The sequence below is a fragment of the Aedes aegypti genome, chromosome 1, assembly GCF_002204515.2.
Source record: "Aedes aegypti strain LVP_AGWG chromosome 1, AaegL5.0 Primary Assembly, whole genome shotgun sequence".
NCBI classification, from domain to species: domain Eukaryota; kingdom Metazoa; phylum Arthropoda; class Insecta; order Diptera; family Culicidae; genus Aedes; species Aedes aegypti.
Genome location: NC_035107.1, coordinates 150,268,289 through 150,288,604, shown reverse-complemented (window position 1 = coordinate 150,288,604; position 20,316 = coordinate 150,268,289). Strand labels below are relative to the sequence as shown.

Genomic DNA, 20,316 nt, shown 5'->3' with positions numbered 1-20,316 from the left:
AGAATGTGCATCCACCACATCATCCCTCTCAGAAGGATTGTGATTCTCAATATTTTTTTTGCGGTGATTCAGAATTGTAATCACATACTAGTTTAATTGTATGTGGTGTCATTCAATATTTAAAATAAGATTCGTTAAGCCGACCATGTTGATCCTTCGACATGAACCAACGAGCATTGCTTGAAATAATGAGATTTTTTCGATTACTTTGATTACTGATTTCTTTTTCTGAGAATCTTCTAAAAGTTACTTTCAAATGATTCCGAAAATCCCGTTTGAAATTATTCCATGAATCTTTCTACAGTTCATCTGGACATCGGAATTATTCTGGAAAATATTCATGAAATCTTCTGGATGTCTAAGAATATCCTTTAAATCTTTCAGGGATTCTGGCGAAATAACTTCTGGGATTCTTTTGAATATCACTGTAATTTGGATTTAGAATTCTCATGGGATTATTTCAGATATTAACGAAAATCCTTCATACAGAAGTGATGTTTCTGTGAATCGCCTTGGAATTCTTCTGGAAAATTTTTCAGAAGGATATTTTTAAGAATCTCAATGGAATTTCTGAAAAATACCAGAACGATTTACGGTTGAATCTCACAAAAACTTCCGGTGGAATTCTTGAATGATATCCGGAAGAATGACAGTCGTATTTTTGGATGAATCTTAGCAGGTTTTACAGCACAATCCCAGCAAAATTTATTGAAAAATTTAGAATAGAAAGATATCCAAAAAAAAAACTCCAACAGGATTTTTGTAAGAGTCCCAGGAGTATTTCAAAGATATTGGCGTAAAAATCTCAGTGGAATTTCTTGAAGAATTTCAGAAAGGTTTCCGAAAGCATCTCAAGTCATTTTCGGAAGAATACCAGAGGCATTCTCATAAGAATATAAGAAGTATTTCCGGAAAAAAATCTAGAGTTATTTTCGGAGGAATTCTCGAAGAATTTTTAGTAGAGTCGTACATTTTTTGATAAAATCTTCTTTAAATATCCAAATGAATTGCATCAGGATTTATGGTAAAATTTTCCATAGTATTTCGAAAACAATTTTCAAGAATTTCAAAGAATTTAATTTCCTGAATTTCAAAAGTAATTCTAAATCACATACAGAGTTCTGCAAAAAAATCCAAAAAGATGTCCAGAATAATCGCAATGGGATATCCGGAAGAATCTCAGAAGTAATGCCGGAATGGTAACGTTTTTTTTTTTTTTTGGATGAATCCCAAAGCGATATCTGGAAGAAAATTCGGAAATAATCTCAAGATTTTCAGAACAATCCCAGCGAGGATTTGAAGGATTCATGAATGATTTAAGGAAGAATCCCGGGAGACGCTGCCAAAGAATTCTATTTGATTTATATATAAAAATACTCTGATTCAAATATATTTCTTGTGTAGCATTAAGTTTCACTGCAGACACAGCTCGTAACATCAATAATAAATTTAATTTATAAATCTTTTAAGCACATCCAAATTGAATAACAGTTTAAAGAGTAAAATACCATTCTCATGAGTTTTTGAGGATCATATGGTCGGTGTTTAGACAGACCAGACTAGATGAATTTTGGAGCTCTAAGAATACGTAAAGAACTCCATCAATTTTAAATCTTCCATGTTATTTTGATACAAATGTATCATCAAATAGATAAGTTTCATTAATACAGTAAATATCTATACTATTTTGATGTTTCACATGTTTGGGGAACATTTTTCTTACTCGATTAAAAAAAAACACTTGATTCAGTCTGTCTGAACACTGACCACATCTACGTTTGCTATTTGATATTTAAATACTTGAATTGTGCTGTATTAATATTTACAGGTAATTATAATAAGTAAGTATGTATAGAACAATAACAATTTTAATTTATCCCCATAATTGAACGACAATATTAATTAGAATGAGCCTCCACCACATCATACCTCTCAGGAGAATTTTGATTTCCAATATTTATTTTTGCGGTGGTTCAGAATTGAAAATATCAAAAGTCTATTGTAATCACATCCTTTTTGTTCAACTGCATGTGGTGTTATTCGATATTTAAAATAAGATTCGTTAAGCCGAACATGTTGATCCTTTCACAAGAACCAACAACGAGCATTGCTTATGTTAAGAGATTTTATCGTAATGCACAACCAGCCTAAACGTTCTTCCCCTTTTGTTTATGTACTTATTATAATTTCAAATTATTTTAATTAAATTAGTTGTGTTGTCTACTATTGTACACGGCAACATGTTTCAAAATAAGTGGAACTGCTTTTAAAACAAACTTTAACATCGATCAACCAAACCATAGAATATCCAATAGCGGAAAAATAATAATAATAACCGATCATTGCAAATCGAGCCGAACTGGCGCTCTTTCCGTGCGCACGCGCTTTCTGCAGAGCTGTCAAACAGACTTTTGTGCCTTCCTTCTTTCGCTCTCCTTCAACTCAACAACTCAGCACGATCCACCTCCTGGTGGATTGGTGAGCTGTCTGGTTGTTGCAGATGAACAATCATCGTGTAGCGCGACATCATCATTGACACTAAGCTTGCAACTCACCAGAAAATCGTGGTACAATTAACAACGGTCCTATTGTGAATTCGTTTTTATACCATCCATTTATCTTGCTGACACCAATACTCTGTCAGTCGAGTATGATCAATGCTGTCAGTAGATTGCAATGTTGAAAACAACAAATGCTGCATGCGCCACCTAGCAGGTAGTAGCGTTAGCAATCGGAAATATTTCAATTTCAAATATATTGCGTCGTAGAGAGTCAAAAAATTCCACTATGGAAAATTCCGATTAAAATAAAAGGCTATTGAAATATAGACTCTCTCTAATCCACCAATCGCAGTAAATTGCGCAGCAAAAATTAGGCTTAACCCAATCTAGAGCGCGTCGGTCTATTCATTCTAGTGGAGTGCTTTGTCAAGAACAGTCGAAGTTTTTAGATTGGAGTTAAACTGAAAGAAGAATTAGTTAACGGTGTGATTCAAATTAATTAAACTAGAAGTAAGTGTCCGTGCGTTGTTTAGTGTAAATTTTTAAATATAATTTGTGTTTTTCTTTAGCGACTGAATTTGTCGAGGAAATAGTTGAAAAGAATTTGAAATTATTTGTGAATTTCCAACTGAATAAATTTAGGTAAGCCTATATTTCAATTAAATGTGAGCATATCAGTGAAGTTATAACACGTTGTCTAGGACAAGCGTGCCCAAGCAACGTGGGCACGTAGTTTGGTGTGGAGTTTTGTCCAGAAACGTTGCGCATAGTTCGGAGTAGAATCTGGTTTGGAGCTTAGGCCCTAATTCGAACTACATCGTGATTCCGTGCAACCAGTAGTGCGCCAGTGTGGACTCCCACCGTTGATCGACTGAAGTTTATGCTGTCGGCGGCTTACCAATCTGCCAGTCGTCTGAAGCAATCGTCTTGCACAGTGTTGATAGACTCACACTCAAAATCTCAATCAATACGCTCTCCCGTGAGAGCAAACTCATTAGAGATCTGCTTCGCAAATCTCACGCTTGAGATTTTGATGCAGAATCAACTCAATCAACTCAAAACGTAAAAAATGATTCAGTCGCAAAACCCGGCAAAAACTCGTGAAACCCGAATGTTGTTGTTTACGTTAGAAAGGATTAACATAATTTTACCAGACTAACAAGAAATTATTGCCGTGTGTGACTAAACTGTGGAAATACGAGACAGTGAGTTAAAAAGGTGAGCCAACTCATCCATGATTTTTTGACTGCTGAGTTGCATGATTTACAACTCACGCATGAAAAATCTCAAGCGTGAGTTGTGAGAAATTGAGTTTTTCACAACACTGGTCTTGCAACAATCGGATGTCACCGCCGTGTCTTCGCTAGTCGGTAAGTCGCAAGGTGTAGGCCACGCTACTTTCAACGGCCGTCACTCCACGTATCAAGGGGACGCCTTCACCCCGGTTCATACACCAGCGCGCGGGACACGTGAGAACGGTGAGAAGAAATTAGAGCTCAACGCCGGCAACTCGTTGGTGACGACCACCGAGTTGAAAGCAAGCAATTTCGATTTCGAGGAGCGAACACGTGGACGAACTTCGCGCGACATCCTACGTGGGACCCAAGAAGAAATAAGGTCAGACCTGAACATTTTTGCTCACTTGTGCTTCTTATTAGATTAAATAATTAAGGAAGCGTGACGTCACCCTAGGGAATAAGGTTTATTTGAATGCATTAAAGTCAAATTAGTAGTCGAGTCGTAGAGCTAAAAACACTCGATAAATTTAGTTAATATATTTTTGAATACGGTCGTAGTTGCAACGATTAAATAAATTACTTCTAGTTTAGTTCAGCATTCCATTTTCATCACGTCACGCAATAAAGTTGAATTGATTATTAGACTGGTTTAAGTTTATTTTAGCGAGACAATTTCTCCCTTGGTGAATCATTGAGAGTAATTTTAATTCGCGTTCATTTTAGATTAACATTTCGTTATTTGGTGAATTTGTTTGATTGCCTATGACGTTTGGGTTCAGAGTGAACTTTCGTTTCTGTAGAACTGAAAGACCTGCCCTGAGAAGGCAGTCTCATTCCGGGCTAACGATCGGAGTAACGGTCCTTCTTTGAAGGTGGCGCGTAAGCCGTTGACTTAGAAACAGAAAGGAGCGTTACAACTCTACAACGACTCGTAATATGAACTATTGGCACAGGTAGATTCAAAATTTACAACAAATGGGTTCAGTAGTGACGATTGAGCTGTCATGCAGCTCCAATTGAACATTCCTAAAAAAAGAATGTTATCTATTTGACTTACCTAGTACCATTCCGGCTAGTACCACATAAGTAATATAAGCCATTGTTGGGATGTACAAATCCGGTGCATTTATATCGTAACGAGGCTGGACTGGATTGTCATGATCGTATTTTAAAGACCAATCCTGAAAAAATATAAGCAAAGTTAGTAATGTAAATTAATGCAATGGAACCAGTAGAATTACCCTTTGAGTGAAGGGAAAGAAGATTAGTCGTAGCTTATTCATCACGTATCGGTTGTCTACAGCAAAATAGTATTTCAATTTTGTCACTGGGATATATTTTTCGAAATGAGTGTGCACTATCTCTTTTCCCTGATCAGCCAACTTTTGTCCATATTGCAGTGCCATATCCTGCACAATTGGTTGTTGAAAAACGGAAAATTGAGGAGGAAAATTTGTATTTGGCTGCTGTGCTCCAGTTTGATTCATTGGCATATTTTGTTGTGATTGTGGTACATTCGGGAAGTTGTTATATTGATTGAAGCCTGGTCCGTAGGCATTGGGGGCCATGTATTGCGGAGATGATGCAGATGTTGGTACGCCATATGAAGGATTGTTCGCCATTGGAGCATTTTGTTCGAATGCATTGAATTGAGCCGGTGATGCAGCTGGTGCTCCCATAGCGTTTACATCACTCACACGTTTCGGCTTCTTTGGTCCTCCGCCGGGAGCTGAAATCAGTTTCAGATATAGCCAAATATTAGTATAAATTAACATCCAAATCTTTCAGAAGCAAGCATGATACAAATGTACAGAAGAAGCATATAGTAATTGATTAAGATACAATTATTATTATTATTTTTTTTTTATGGTGTACTCAGCTGGAGCTGTATGACACACTCAAAAAAATCCAAACGTCATTGCTACGTGAAAAATCACGTAGATCATTCCAAATTCATTTTACCTCCACTTCACCTGACTAAGATAAAGATCACTAAACCATTCATAACCATCAAATAGTGACTCGGTAATGTTTACTAATGTCGAATTCGTTTTTGAACCCAGGTTGGAACTGGCGCAACCCGTTCTGAATCACAGTTTCAACCCCAACCCGATTCAGGTTCGACCGAACTACAATTTGCTTGACGTTTGTTTGTTTATGTGTTGATCACCGACCCAGTTCCTAAAAACGAAAACGACATAAGGTTACCTATCGCGCTTACGTGGAATTCACGTAGGTGCCTGAGTTCATTTTGACATCTGCATAGTGTACGTACATTCGGTGTTGAGCTCAAATCCTAAGATGGCGCCGCTTGATTTTAGAAGTACTTCAGAAGCTGCTGCTGCTTTAAACCCTGTGTAAGATTGATTTCAAGGTAAATATGCTTTGAATACCGAAGAATCCGTGCATTACTTCATATTTTATACGTGATTTATAACCTCTATCAATTATAGCACGCGAAGGCGACAACAAGACAGACCAAACTTACAACATTGGGGAAACGAACAGGAATCAAAATGCTCAGATTGACAATAAAAATATCACAATCTTTTAAGTTTGTTTACTTTTTTCAATTGGGAATTAGTTTTCTTCCAAAGCCTATTAGAAATAAGATTGGTCTTTATTACAGTTAAATTTAATGCAAAACCATCTAGGTCCTATTGAAACGCTTCGTAAAGGCTACCGGAAAATCCACGTAGCTCTTACGTTTAGCGACGGTGGAATGGACGGAGTCCAAAAGTTCATGCGTTCATTCTGGGCTACCTATGATTAACGTAAGAGCTACGTGAAAAGTGCGATGGAAAAAAATCACGTATGTTTTCACGTAACAATGACGTTTGGATTATTTTGAGTGCAGCTTCGTTGTCTGTGCTGGACCCCGTAGCGCAAATTTTACCTCTTCTTTTGCCAATATTTAGACGGAATAGGCTATGTTGCCCGCTTTAACACTATTTTGGATGAATATTGTGCAGAAGTAGTTTTATTAAATTGTTTTTGCTTCAGTATCCCTCCCGTAGTCATGTTTGTATAGTCATCCTTTAGTTCTGAGCAATCAGATTCTTGTTTACGCATGGAAAAGCGACATGAAAATATATTATATTAATTAATGCATTTCTTGGAAATAACATACAGAGCTATGTTGTAGTAGTCTATGTTGACAAATTGTAGCACAAATGTCATCTCCAAGCATCTTTTGACAATGATAGACAGAAAATGTTAATTATACAGAATGCGGTCGTATATCAAACGATAGCGATAGGGAGATCCTTTTTTCCCGAATGGAATGAAGGTTATTGAAGTGAAAAACATGAAATGTACTTCCATCTATACGCGAACAAGAACTATCTGAAGTGCCTCGTCATTGTACGTCATGTATTCTCTAGTATTTTAGTCGTTTATGCTACTAGTCTGAAACTTGATGTGTTATACTATATGAATAAATTTCAAAATATGAATCAAGTGTTTGGTTTTAAATAGTCTTTATCTTCCGAAGGTCGTACTGGAATGCTAATCAATACAATACTTTTCTAGGAGAGATGACTGTCTATGTTGCCATCTTGTAGTACCGAATCCAAGTAGTAGATAATTAATATGAGGAGAAGTATCAAATCTAAATGTACTGTAAATGTGTTTGGTGTGGTCATCGATGTGCTTTATGTTCGTCTTATTGTTATTGTTCTGAGGTCTTCTCAAAATGAGAATTCAATTGAATAATGTCTCAAGTTAGTTTACAGTTTGGATAGACAAAGTTATTGGTACGGTATTATGAATTTATAGGGGGGCTGAAATGATATACAATATGTGTTCGCTAAGAACTAAAAATATTACATACCCCTTTCTTAGTATACCCACCAACGCATATGGATCGTTTTTACCTCAGTTTGATGGTAATTCGATCCGTGTCCGTGCTGATCTATGTGCTTCGGCTCCTAACACGACGTTTGATACATACGACAGACGACTTGCACCCTCGTGATGGTGTTGTTGTTAGTTGTTATACATGAAAAGAAAGAAAGAAAGAAAGTTATTAGTACTAGTAATAAACAGGATTTAGTGAGTTTTCATTGAATTACATTTGACTAAATCGCTGATTATAGTCAACGACATCGGAAACTTTATGTGTTGACTGTTGATCTAGTTTTTCCTCAGTCCCGTTGGTCAGTATTGCTAAAGGTCCTTTTTAACATGTTTATTAGTACTTGGACAAGTTGAATATTTTAAGTTTACTACTTTTGTCATGTTGGTCAATAATGATTTTGATCAGTTTGTTTTATACATCTATTCATATTCAAATCTGGTCTCGTCTGTTTTCATTTAGAATCGTCGTAAATACATTTCTATGTGTTAAAAACTATACTAGAAATAATAAAGAAATAGAAAGTCATTTTTTATTGTCCGGATCCACTTTTCGGTGACAAAATAAAGCTTCATCGCGCCTAAGCCCTATCTATTTATTATAATTTTGCGAGAATGAAGTTGTTGTAGTTTTATGATACCAACATAATAAATGTGGTTTTTTATTATGATTCTAAAGAGAGAAGCATAACAAATTAACATTTGTGTCACATTCTACTCGATGGATCCTCAGTCATTCTCCTCATTAGTCAATATTATAACCATTTAAACAAAATCTAACCTATCTGTATCAAAGCGTGGCTACGGCTCCTGTTACCCCGATGCCTGGTAACAGGATAACCGTTGGATCACATCCGTAAGATTGATGCATCTATGCCAGATGGTTGATGACGCGGCATTAAACAAATATTTCCTGATGTGATACCACCACGACTGGACATGTCTTTGGTTCCCATATAAGTGCTAATGGGGTAAGCCCATCCATCGCGGCAAGATTACACGTCCTAGGGGAGGGCAATTGATTAAGATACAAATATTGCATTCATTTTAAACGTGTTGCATAGTTTTTACTGAGCGATTTATATATGGGATAATAATCTTGGACAATCTTCGCGAGAAAATCACAAAACGGCTTACATATACAGGGAATATGGAAAATGATTGAGATAGGCAAAAATTTGCCTAAATTCAAATGCTTATTACTTTTTGAAAAAAAAAATTGATCAATTTGAATGCATTCAGAAGCAATCGACGGCAAATTTTATAGTTTTAGTAATTTGTTTGGCCATGCATATTGGCCTCCGGTCACCGGAGTTGTTCCGGATTTTCTGAGTCCATGTATTTTTTTTCTGTTGCTTGAATTTTTGTGTGATGTGAAGTTGTATACTGCCGTGAGTCGCAAGTCAGTCTCATCGGTAAAAAGTAGGTATTGAGAAAATGGGCTGTGAAGTTTCTAAATTCGTTTTCCATACGAATATTCAAAAAAATCCTGAGGATTGGAACATGTTTAAATCTTGATGAAGCTTTCACAATTTGCTTTTTACTACGATATGTTGTCGAGAAAAAATGTAAAGATGATCAAAGGGATGGTACACACATTATGTCACGCTAAATTTCAACTTTTTCGACCCCCTCCCCCCCTTTGTCACGTTTTTTGTATGAGACCTCCAAAAATTTTGTAAGGGTTGTCACGCTTGGCTTGAAATCCACCCCCACCCCTTGGATCGTGACGTAATTTGTGCATGACCCCAAAACACGATTCATTTTTGTGTTATACGGTGCGGAAATCTTTAGTGGGACTGATATGCGGTTACTTTTCGTTATGTAACAATTTGACTTGCTGTTTTTTCCTTAATTTTTCCGAACAAATCATATTATTATTTCATTAGTGTAGCTGAAAGAGCATTGGAAGATATGTTGAAAACTGAGCTTAACTCAATTTTGACGAAAATGCGGATGGGACAGACTTGCGATTCACGGCAATATATCTGTTGACAATTTTCCAAGTAACTAGATCCTTTTGGAAATTTAATGCCGCCGGACGCATTAAGACTCGTTGGATATCTTCCGCAATATTGCCATTTCCGTGAACTTGTTCCTGCAAATATGGTCAGTCATGTTTGTATTTCCTATCATGTATATATTTATTATCCAAAACCATATATAGATATATCCAACTGGGCATCAAACTTCAAGATGATGCTTTTGGGAACATAGTCAAAACCATTAGCTGCACCCACCACTTCATAGTAGGTTCCAGGTTCCCTGGGGAATTGGCCAATTCGGAACTTCTTAAGTGTGTTTCTCCAAATAGCATAGCATAGCATAGCATAGACTGACTGTACATGTCAATGGTTGCTACTCCGTGATTGATCAGAATTGGTAATAATTGCACTGCGATCCAAATGAATAAGGGATGGGAGTTTCCGCTTACTCTCGGAGTGCAATTTTAGCAGATCTAATATTATTGATCAATAACGGCGCCGGCCAAGTCCTTACAGTCAGTTGGGATAGGAAAGGAATGTTAGGGTGTAATGATTGTTGCTTCTAAAGACCGAGAATACCTCTGCATCTCCACAATCACCACGGGAAGGGTGTTTATTAGTGGAAAAGGAAAAGATCTGGGAGTCACCTTTGGTCGGTGATGCGATCCATGGATAAGGAGGAAAAATACGATTTATACCTTAAGCTAGTTTTTAGTTTTGTCTCAAAAAGTTTTTGGTAGAAGATTTAAAATAAACGTCAACATCTATAATGTCGAACCATTCAAAAGAAGTTTTTATTAATGGCGAAAAGAGAAAAATATATGCGTTTATTTTAAATTATATGAAACAGGAATAATGCCGACACTTTTAGTGACGAACCATACATAGTTTGTTTGAAAATTACATTAAAGTATTATTGAACATTTATGCCTCAAGAAGAAAAGTCTTTGGTAGAAGTTTTAAAATAAACCTCGACATTCATAATGTCGAACAATTCAAAAAATATTTTAAGTAAAGTCAAAAATTTTATATGTATATTAGAATTGTATAAAACAGGCATAATGCCGACACTTGTAGTGACGAATCATACAAAGTTTGATTGAATATTACAAAAAAAGTAACGCTTTCATGAAAAAATGTGTTATCATAAGCATGAAACGAGCTCACCAGTTGGTAATCCATCCTCGACTGAACACGAATATCTTTTCGCACTCACACAGCGCGAACAGCAAAACTTCTCGGCGCCCCGAAAACGAATAGTCTTGTTTGGGCTTTCCAAAACACTGCCCAGCAAAACCCGCGAAACGGAAACCAAACTCCCGGCGTCTCGAAAACGAAGCGTTTTGCTTGGGCTTTCCAAAACACTGCCCAGCAAAGCCCGCGAAACGGAAACCAAAACGTCTCGAAAACGAAGCGTCTTGTTTGGGCTTTCCAAAACACTGCCGTGCTGGGCACGCGAAACAAAAAACCAAACTCCCGGCGTCTCGAAAACGAAGCGTCTTGCTTGGGCTTTCCAAAACACTGCCCAGCAAAACCCGCGAAACGAAAACCAAACTCCCGGCGTCCCGAAAAAACGAAGCGTCTTGCTTGGGCTTTCCAAAACACTGCCCAGCAAAACCTGCGAAACGAAAACCAAACTCCCGGCGTCTCGAAAACGAAGCGTCTTGCTTGGGCTTTCCAAAACACTGCCCAGCAAAACCCGCGAAACGAAAACCAAACTCCCGGCGTCCCGAAAACGAAGCGTCTTGTTTGGGCTTTCCAAAACACTGCCCAGCAAAACCTGCGAAACGAAAACCAAACTCCCGGCGTCTCGAAAACGAAGCGTCTTGCTTGGGCTTTCCAAAACACTGCCCAGCAAAACCCGCGAAACGAAAACCAAACTCCCGGCGTCCCGAAAACGAAGCGTCTTGCTTGGGCTTTCCAAAACACTGCCCAGCAAAACCTGCGAAACGAAAACCAAACTCCCGGCGTCTCGAAAACGAAGCGTCTTGCTTGGGCTTTCCAAAACACTCTCTTAAGTGTGTTTCTCCAAATATTCCAGAAATTATTGTATAAATCGTTCCTGGGAGTACATCGTACTCCTCAGGAGATTTCTCTGACGAGCTACACAACCCTGTAGCACCGTTGTCAATTTGAAGAGTGAATTATTTCAGTGTAACATTTTATCTTATTCATCCCATTTATCCTCACTTGATGTACCTCACACACACTAACACGCACACTGCATTTGTTACCACACTGCTATACATTTAGATTGTAATAAACCATCTTTCAGTAGTTGTCATCCAAGAGAACCACACGTGTTTTCTTTTATCCACTGCTCTAAACGCTACTCTGCATCAGGTTATGGGCCACTTGGCGGAAAAGTGGTGACGCCATTAGTAAAAATAAAGTTTTTTCGCTAGTTCGCAGTAAAATCGGAAGAAAATCGAAGTAATCGCGAGTTTTTCGGTCGGTTTTTCGTGAGTGTCATGGAAGAAAATCGATTTTCCTTGCAAAAGCTGGGTAACAGCAATTACCCGACGTGGCGCTTCAAAGTCGAGCTACTGCTCGTTTGAGAGGAGCTCTGGCGCTACGTGGACCCGGGAGTGAAGCCCAAAGACACGTGGACGGCGCTGCAAAATCACCATCAGAGACGAGTTTGACGTCGAAAGTATCGCTACTCAAACAAATTTGCGACAAGCGCTTTGCCGACGGTGATGACATGGCGGAGCATTTATTCGAGATGGAGGAATTGTTTTCTTGTTTGGCAAACGCCCTCAAAAGCCGGTCAGATGATGACCTAACACTGGAGCTGGTCAAGAGGAAGCTCCTCGACGAGGCAGCAAAGCGACAGGATGCTGGATCAAGCTCGGCGCTGCGGGTCGGCCATGGCAGCATCAAGAAGAGGAATCCGATCAAGTGCCACTATTGCGGAAATCCGGGACATAAACATAAGGAATGCCGCAAGTTTGCCTGTGATTCGGAAAAGAAACCGAAACAGCAGGAAAAAGGCACCAGCAAGAAGGAGAAAGTTTCGTCTGCACTGGCTGCAGGAGGAACAACGGACACCGATGCCATCAAGCCGTGGGTCGTGGATTCAGGTGCCACCCGGCACACCGTGGCGGATCGAAAGTTCTTCCGGGAATTGCGTGAAAGCGAGGTTAAGTTCGTCATACTGGCGGACGGAAAACAAGCGGAGGTGCACGGCGAAGGTTGCTGCGTCGTCGAATGTGTCGACGAGCATGGAAATCGTCGTGAAATGGACATCAGCTTTGCGCTCTATGCTCCCACCCTTTCGATGAACCTGCTTTCCGTTCCAGCTCTCGTCCAAAAGCAAGCTACAACTGTTTTCGACTTCGCAGAATGTCGAATTCTCCGTGGAGACGCCACCGTCGCCGTGGCACGTTTGAAGCAAGGTCTACCAAATCAACCAACCGGAAAACGTGGTGATGGTGGCAGGCGGCCACCACAACAAGGATTGCCAGCACGTTTGACATCGCACATGCGGCCACCGGAACCCGACCACGGCAGTTCACCTCCAGAACGTTCTGCCAACGAAGCCTCTCGACGTCACTGCATACGAGCTTTGGACCGGCGTCAAACCGAAGGTCAATCACCTCAAGATTTTCGGCTGCAGTACTTGGGTCTATATCCCGAAAGTAAAAAGGAAGAAGTTGACGTTCGTGGGCTACTCATCGGAGCATAAAGCTTACCGCTTCTTGGACAAAGCCACACGAAAAGTTTGGGCACGTCAGGAGTTAATCATCAATGTTAACTTCCTTTTCCCGATCAGCCTAGATAGCCGTGTAGTGTCGGTAGCGGTTGTTTCAATTGGCTAAGAATTAACACTACGGATTGCCTGTTCCGGTGGAAAAAGTCCATCTCACAGGTGACCTCTAATTCATGTCGCTTTAAGCTTACCGTGCCTAAGAATGAATGGTTAGGGGGGTCTAAAAAACCTAACCGCAAACGGAGCCTGTGGAGTACCAGGGTGTTTCTCCGAGACAATCGGCTTCCCTTCTTCAGTCTCAAACCTGAGGCTAAATAAGGGTGGGATTATAAGGATGTTGTAAATTAGTTTAAATTTTTCACCCTTATGGCTTCGCATTATGCGTTTTTTTTGTTGGGGCAGCAGGGACGAAAGTCCAGGGGCTTAACGGACCCCCCCAGGACCTCTGCGAGTTGGGGAGTTGCCCAGGATGTGGTGAAGTTCGCAGTGGGATCTGATGAACCTTCATAAAAACCACAAAAATCCGAATGCAACTCTGTCACAGCGACCGGTGCCGCTTAAAGTACCCTAGCCCAAACTAACAGGAGTGCCAACCGGCACATCAGGATTGATGCCAGTGAGATCCTGATTATGGCATACTGGTCGCGACACAAACGGACAAGGCATGGAATTACGAGTAGGAGTGCTTCGAGCACATTGGGACCAACGCCAGTACGGCCCCAATTATGTATACTGGCAGCGCACGGCAAAGGACAAGTAACGGTATATGTACTGGATAATATGCTTTGAGGCTGACAGCGGCGACATTCTACTCCCTTAGTAGGGTCGGGTGACACTGGCCCGAAACGGCGAGTGGGTTAATGGCGCAGGCTGCCCCCGTCCCGTAAAACCGTGGCAGGCCTTAGAGTACGTTCCAAATCCGTCGCCTAGTTGTTCCAACTAGGCGACCAACGTTATTGAAAACAGTGTGGGCAAAAGCCTAGATACTGTGACGACGGCAGGCACTGGCCGCTCCAGTGCAACATGTGTGGTGACCGATGGCCCGGGACTAATCGAGGCCATGGATCGCAATAGGGAGTACCTCCCTAAAATGCAGGTAGCTGCTGAGCAACTTGATGTCATCATCGAGTATGTTAAGAGCAAAACAAATATCAGCAAAGACTTGAAAACAAGTCTACTGAAATTGCGACAATCAGTCCTAGCTGCAAAGCAGGACTACGAGAAAGTCAAGGAACAACTTGGCAAGGTAGAAGGCCAAAAAGACACTAGGTCGTGTCAGACCGAAGTGTTTTCCTTCACAGGCAACGCGAATATATCTGATGATATTATTCGATACGCGATGCGGAAGAGGGAAGCTTCCGGGGATGAATACGTGGCGAAAAGACGTATGGTTGCTAAGGGAAAAGTGACCTACGCGGCCGTCCTCCAGAGCGGAAAAGCTGGCACGAGCCAAGCCCCGCGGTCAAGAGGACATGACAACAAAGGAGAGGCCAACACCAAGCCTAAGGCCAAGAAAGCCAAGAAAAAGGAGCCACGGGTTTACCGGAACCAGGCAGTGCATCCACAGGAACCACGGGCGCAAGGCAACAGCAACCCGTGGATACGAGTTGGAAATAAGAAAAAACAGAGGAAACCGAAAACGGTGCCCAAGGAAAGCGCTAAACCGAAAACAGCGAAACGTAGGAATTTAGGCGAAGCCCTCGTTATCAAAAAGGAGGAAGCAAAATACGCCGAGGTTCTGAAGGCGATGCGAAGCACAGAGAAGCTATCGCCATTGGGCGCAGACGTGCGAAGCATAAGGCGAACTAGGATTGGTGAAATGATCCTAGTCTTAAAGAAGGACGCCAAGGAAAAGGGTGCAGTCTATAAGCAACTGGCCCAAGAAGTACTTGGTGACGAGGTTGATGTAAGATCCCTTACTGCTGAAGCGACTCTCCAGTGTAAAAATCTGGATGAGGTCACCGATGCAGCGGAGGTCTCGGCTGCCCTTGAAGAGCAGTGTGACATCGACGTAGCCAGTAAGGCCATCCACCTTAGAAAGGGCCCGCAGGGCACCCAGCTGGCGGCGATCAGGCTGCCGGTCGCAGAGGCCAACAAAGCGAAAAACTTGGGCATACTCAAGGTAGGCTGGTCGGTTTGCCGGCTGAGCATACAACAGCCTCCTGAAGTTTGCTTCAAGTGTTTCGGGAAGGGCCATAAGTCGTGGAATTGCAATGGTCCCGACAGAAGTAAGATGTGCAGAAAATGCGGCGCTGAAGGCCATAGGGCAGGCGATTGTAAGCAAATCGCTAAGTGTGTCGACAGAGCAGACAACGGACACTTAACGGGCGGACCCAAATGTCCGGGCACAAGCGGAGTATCAAAGCAGCCAAAACGGAAGTAACACAGTTAAATTTAAACCACTGTGATGCAGCCCAGCAGCTGCTTTGGCAGTCAGTCTCGGAAACCAAGACTGACGTGGTGTTATTATCGGATCCATACCGCATACCAGCCAACAACGGGAACTGGGTGGCGGATAGCTAGCAGCTATAGGGACGACAGGACGATACCCAATCCAAGAAGTAGTCTCTAGCTCAAATGACGGTTTTGCGATAGCAAAAATCAACGACGTGTTCTATTGCAGTTGTTACGAGCCCCCAAGGTGGTCGATTGAGGAATTTTCCCACATGGTTGACAGGATGATTGCCGAACTAGCTAATCGGCAGCCAGTAGTGATAGCTGGCGACTTTAATGCATGGGCAGTGGAGTGGGGTAGCCGCTGCACCAATCAAAGAGGCCAGCTATTATTGGAATCCCTGGCCGCATTAAATGTAGAGCTGGCAAATGTGGGCACAGTGAGTACCTTCCGCAGAAATGGTGCAGAATCGATCATCGACGTGACGTTTTGTAGTCCTAACCTTTTAGATACCATGAACTGGCGCGTTGATGACGGTTATACTCATAGCGATCATCAATCGATTCGCTATAGTATAATACCAGGCGGGCGGAAGGCAGCGCGATGTAACTTGACCCGAGCCCGAGGATGGAAAACAGCGCGCTTCGACGGCGAAGTATTCACTGAAGGCCTGAGGCGCGAACGAAACACTCTGGACCTAAACGGTGAAGAGCTAGTTGCTGTGATATCACGAGCGTGTGATGCTTCCATGCCGAGAAAAGCCCCTCCTAGAGAGAACAGGCCGCCGGTGTATTGGTGGTGCGAATCTGTAGCAGAGCAGTAGGCTTTGCTAACCTTATGTCATTATGTAAAATTCTGTTCTTTGATTATTATCTGTTAGACCTCCAAAGAAGAAGCACACAAATATACTTTGTTCCTTACAAATACCTTGTCTTCCTTCAATCCGGAGTCTACAATATTTTGGCGACGAGAAGTACGAACCGAAGTCAACCTCAAGTCTCTCGACGGAACATCTATCGAAGTACCGTAAGAAGAAATGTCCGACAACGATCTCAAGGACGCTATTCTACGTCTGACGGAGCTAATCGTGCAACAGCAGGAGCGGATTACTGCACTGGAACGACCCGATCCAACCGACGGAAGTGAGAAAATCATAGAATCGCTCGCCTCCGGGATTCAAGAGTTCCAGTTCGATCCTGACGACGGCTTTTTCTTTGATGCATGGTATTCTCGATACGAAGATGTTTTTAAAGAGGACGGAAAACGCCTGGATGACGCTGCCAAGGTGAGGTTGCTTCTCAGAAATCTCAGTACGACGGTCCATGAGCGATACGTGGACAGCATCCTTCCGAAGCACCCAAGGGAATTCAGCCTAGATGAAACCGTTGGCAAACTGAAGAAGCTGTTCGGACGTCGGAAGTCAATTTTCCATGCAAGGTACCAGTGTTTGCAGTACTTCAAGAGTGAGGCAGACGATTTTACCTCGTATGCGGCGAAGATTAACAAACACTGCGAAGCGTTCCAGTTGTCAAAGCTATCTAACGACCAGTTCAAGGCTCTCCAGTTCATTTGCGGCCTGCAATCACCACGCGATGCCGATATTCGTGCCAGGCTGATCTCCAAGCTAGAAGCTGAAGAATCAGCCCCGGCGCGGCCAGATGGTCCAAGTACTATCACTTTGGAAAATCTAGACAAAAGGAATTTTCTCAATCCGGAACGTGGAAAACAAGCGCAAATTCGTCACAGTGGAACTCAACGGAGTACCGGTCAAGCTTCAACATGATTCGGCATCGGACATCACAGTTATTTCGGAAGAAAACTGGATCAAAATAGGACAACCAGCGACTCGGAGAACTGCCGAAGCAGCAATCACCGCCTCTGGAGATAATCTCAAGCTTCTAGCAGAACTTCACACCGACATCACCATCGGCAACGTGAGCAAGTCAGGGCGCATTTTCATTTCAAACAATCCTGAATTGAACGTGCTGGGAATTGAAACCATGGACCTGTTCGATCTTTGGTCCATTCCAATCAACAGTCTTGTCAATGCAATCCAGCAGCGTCCTGAAGATTTTACAAAGCAGCTCAAGCAGAAGTTTCCAGAAGTGTTCAAGAGTACGCTGGGCCGATGCACGAAAGCGAAAATTAAGCTGTACCCGAAGCAAGACGCTCGTCCGGTATACTGTCCTAAGCGACCGGTGGCCTACGCGGCACTTCCGAAGGTGGAAGCAGAACTCCAGCGGCTCCAGGACAAAGGTATAATTTCTCCAGTGCAATTTTCAGATTGGGCGGCACCGATAGTCGTCTTACGGAAGGCAGATAATGTCTCTGTCCGTGTATGCGGTGACTATTCCACTGGCTTGAACAACGCTCTCGAATCTGACCGGCACCCTCTTCCGCATCCTGATGATCTGTTCGCTGAACTATCCGGAGCACGGTTTTTCACCCACCTGGACTTGTCAGATGCCTATCTACAAGTAGAAGTTGAGGAATCATCAAGAAAGCTGCTTACGGTTAACACACATCGAGGCTTGTTCCAGTATAACCGCCTACCGCCAGGAGTCAAATCAGCCCCAGGAGCTTTTCAACGCATCATCGATAGCATGGTTGCCGGAATACCTGGAGTGAAACCTTATCTGGACGATATTCTCATCGCTGGCAAGACCAAGGAAGAACACGACCGTAGCCTGTATGCTGTCCTTGAGCGAATTCGAGAATATGGCTTTCACCTCAACATTGAAAAATGCAAGTTCGCCGTTCCCCAAATCAAGTTTCTCGGGCACATATGTAGTCGACAAAGACGGTATTCGCCCAGATCCATCGAAGACGTTAGCGATTTCCCAGATGCCACCACCGAAGGACGTTCAACAGCTTCGTTCTTACCTGGGAGCTATCAACTATTATGGACGATTTGTGAAGCAGATGAAACAGTTAAGAGCACCTCTCGACAATCTGCTCAAGAAAGACACCCACTGGAATTGGACATCCGAGTGTCAACAATCATTCGACAAATTCAAGGTAATTCTTTGTTCGAATCTGCTCCTGACCCATTTTGATCCAGCCAAGGAAATCATTGTCGCGGCGGACGCATCCAAGTATGGACTTGGGGCCGTAATCATGCACCGTTTTCCAACCGGCGAAATCAAGGCTATCGCACATGCATCAAGATCTTTGACGTCAGCAGAAGCCAACTATGGACAGATAGAGAAAGAAGCACTCGCCCTAGTTTTTGGAGTTACTCGTTTTCATAAAATGCTGTACGGACGTAGATTCATCCTCCAGACGGATCATCAGCCGCTGATCAAGATTTTTGGATCCAAGAAGGGTATACTGGTGTATACTGCCAACAGACTGCAACGTTGGGCCCTCACTTTGCTCCTGTACGATTTTGAGATCCAGCACATTTCGACTGACAAGTTCGGTTGCGCAGATGTCCTGTCAAGACTGATGTCCACTCAAACCCGACCAGATGAAGATTACGTTCTCGCTGCAGTACACTTGGAAAACGAAGTCAAAGCTGTTGTCACAGACACGGTGAGCAAACTCCCCCTGACATTCAAGATGATTGTTGCTGAAACCCAGAAAGATCAAGTTCTGCAGCAAGTTATGCAATTCCTGAAAGAAGGTTGGCCCGTAAGTAGTAAGAAGATTACTGACCCTGCTGTGAGAAAATTCAACTCCCGACGCGATGGATTGCAGATAGTCGACAACTGTTTGATGTTTGGTGACCGCATCGTCATTCCAGAAAAGTTTCGCAAGCAAGTACTGCATCAGCTCCACAAGGGACACCCTGGCATGGACCGAATGAAATCACTGGCAAGAAGCTACATTTACTGGCCAAACGTTGACGAGGACGTTGAAGACTTTGTTCGTGAGTGCAGATCCTGTGCTCAAGCAGCGAAGGCTCCGACGAAGACTACTCTGGAATCCTGGCCCGTGTGCACCCAACCATGGCAACGTGTACACATAGATTACGCAGGTCCAATCGGCGGATACTATTACTTGGTTATAGTGGACGCATATTCCAAGTGGCCAGAATTTTTTCGAACTCGTAACATAACCGCAACTGCAACGTTGGATATACTACGTGAAACCTTCGCTCGCTACGGGAATCCGGAAACCCTAGTCTCGGATAACGGAACCCAATTCACTAGCGAAAAATTCCAGCAGTTCGTCCAAGAGAACGGAATCAATCACATGCGTACTGCTCCATACCATCCCCAATCGAATGGTCAAGCAGAGCGTTTTGTCGATTCTCTCAAGCGCGGACTCAAGAAGTTAAGTGAAGGGGAAACTACGCCAACACTACAGCATCTTCAAACCTTCCTGTTTGTATACCGCAATACACCTAATAAGTGCAGTCCGCTGACGAAGACTCCAGCAGAACTGTTTCTTGGTAGACCAACCCGGACGACTTTGGACCTCTTGAAGAAGCCCGTTCGAACACCTACGAGCAGTAATGATCAACAGAATCTGCAGTTCAACAGAAGACACGGTGCTATCAAACGTGAGTTTCAACCTGGAGATCTGGTGTACGCCGAGTACCACAGCAACAACAAGAAATCCTGGATTCCTGGACGGATTGTAGAGCGGAAAGGTTCAGTCAACTACAACGTGTTCCTGCACCTCG

The 20,316-nt window shown here is 42.5% G+C and overlaps 1 protein-coding gene across 2 annotated transcripts in view; it reads right to left on the bottom strand.

Annotated features, from left to right (window-relative positions):
* LOC5566651 (protein YIF1B-A) overlaps positions 1-20,316 on the bottom strand; it is an 82,590-nt gene that overhangs the window by 41,069 nt on the left and 21,205 nt on the right. For both annotated transcript variants that reach the window (XM_021850915.1, XM_001650964.2), the window contains exons 2-3: positions 4,981-5,468; positions 4,797-4,920 (exon numbers count right to left, since the gene is read on the bottom strand). In XM_021850915.1, coding sequence (XP_021706607.1) covers positions 4,797-4,920; positions 4,981-5,468 — 612 coding nt within the window. The remainder of the gene's footprint in view (positions 1-4,796; positions 4,921-4,980; positions 5,469-20,316) is intronic.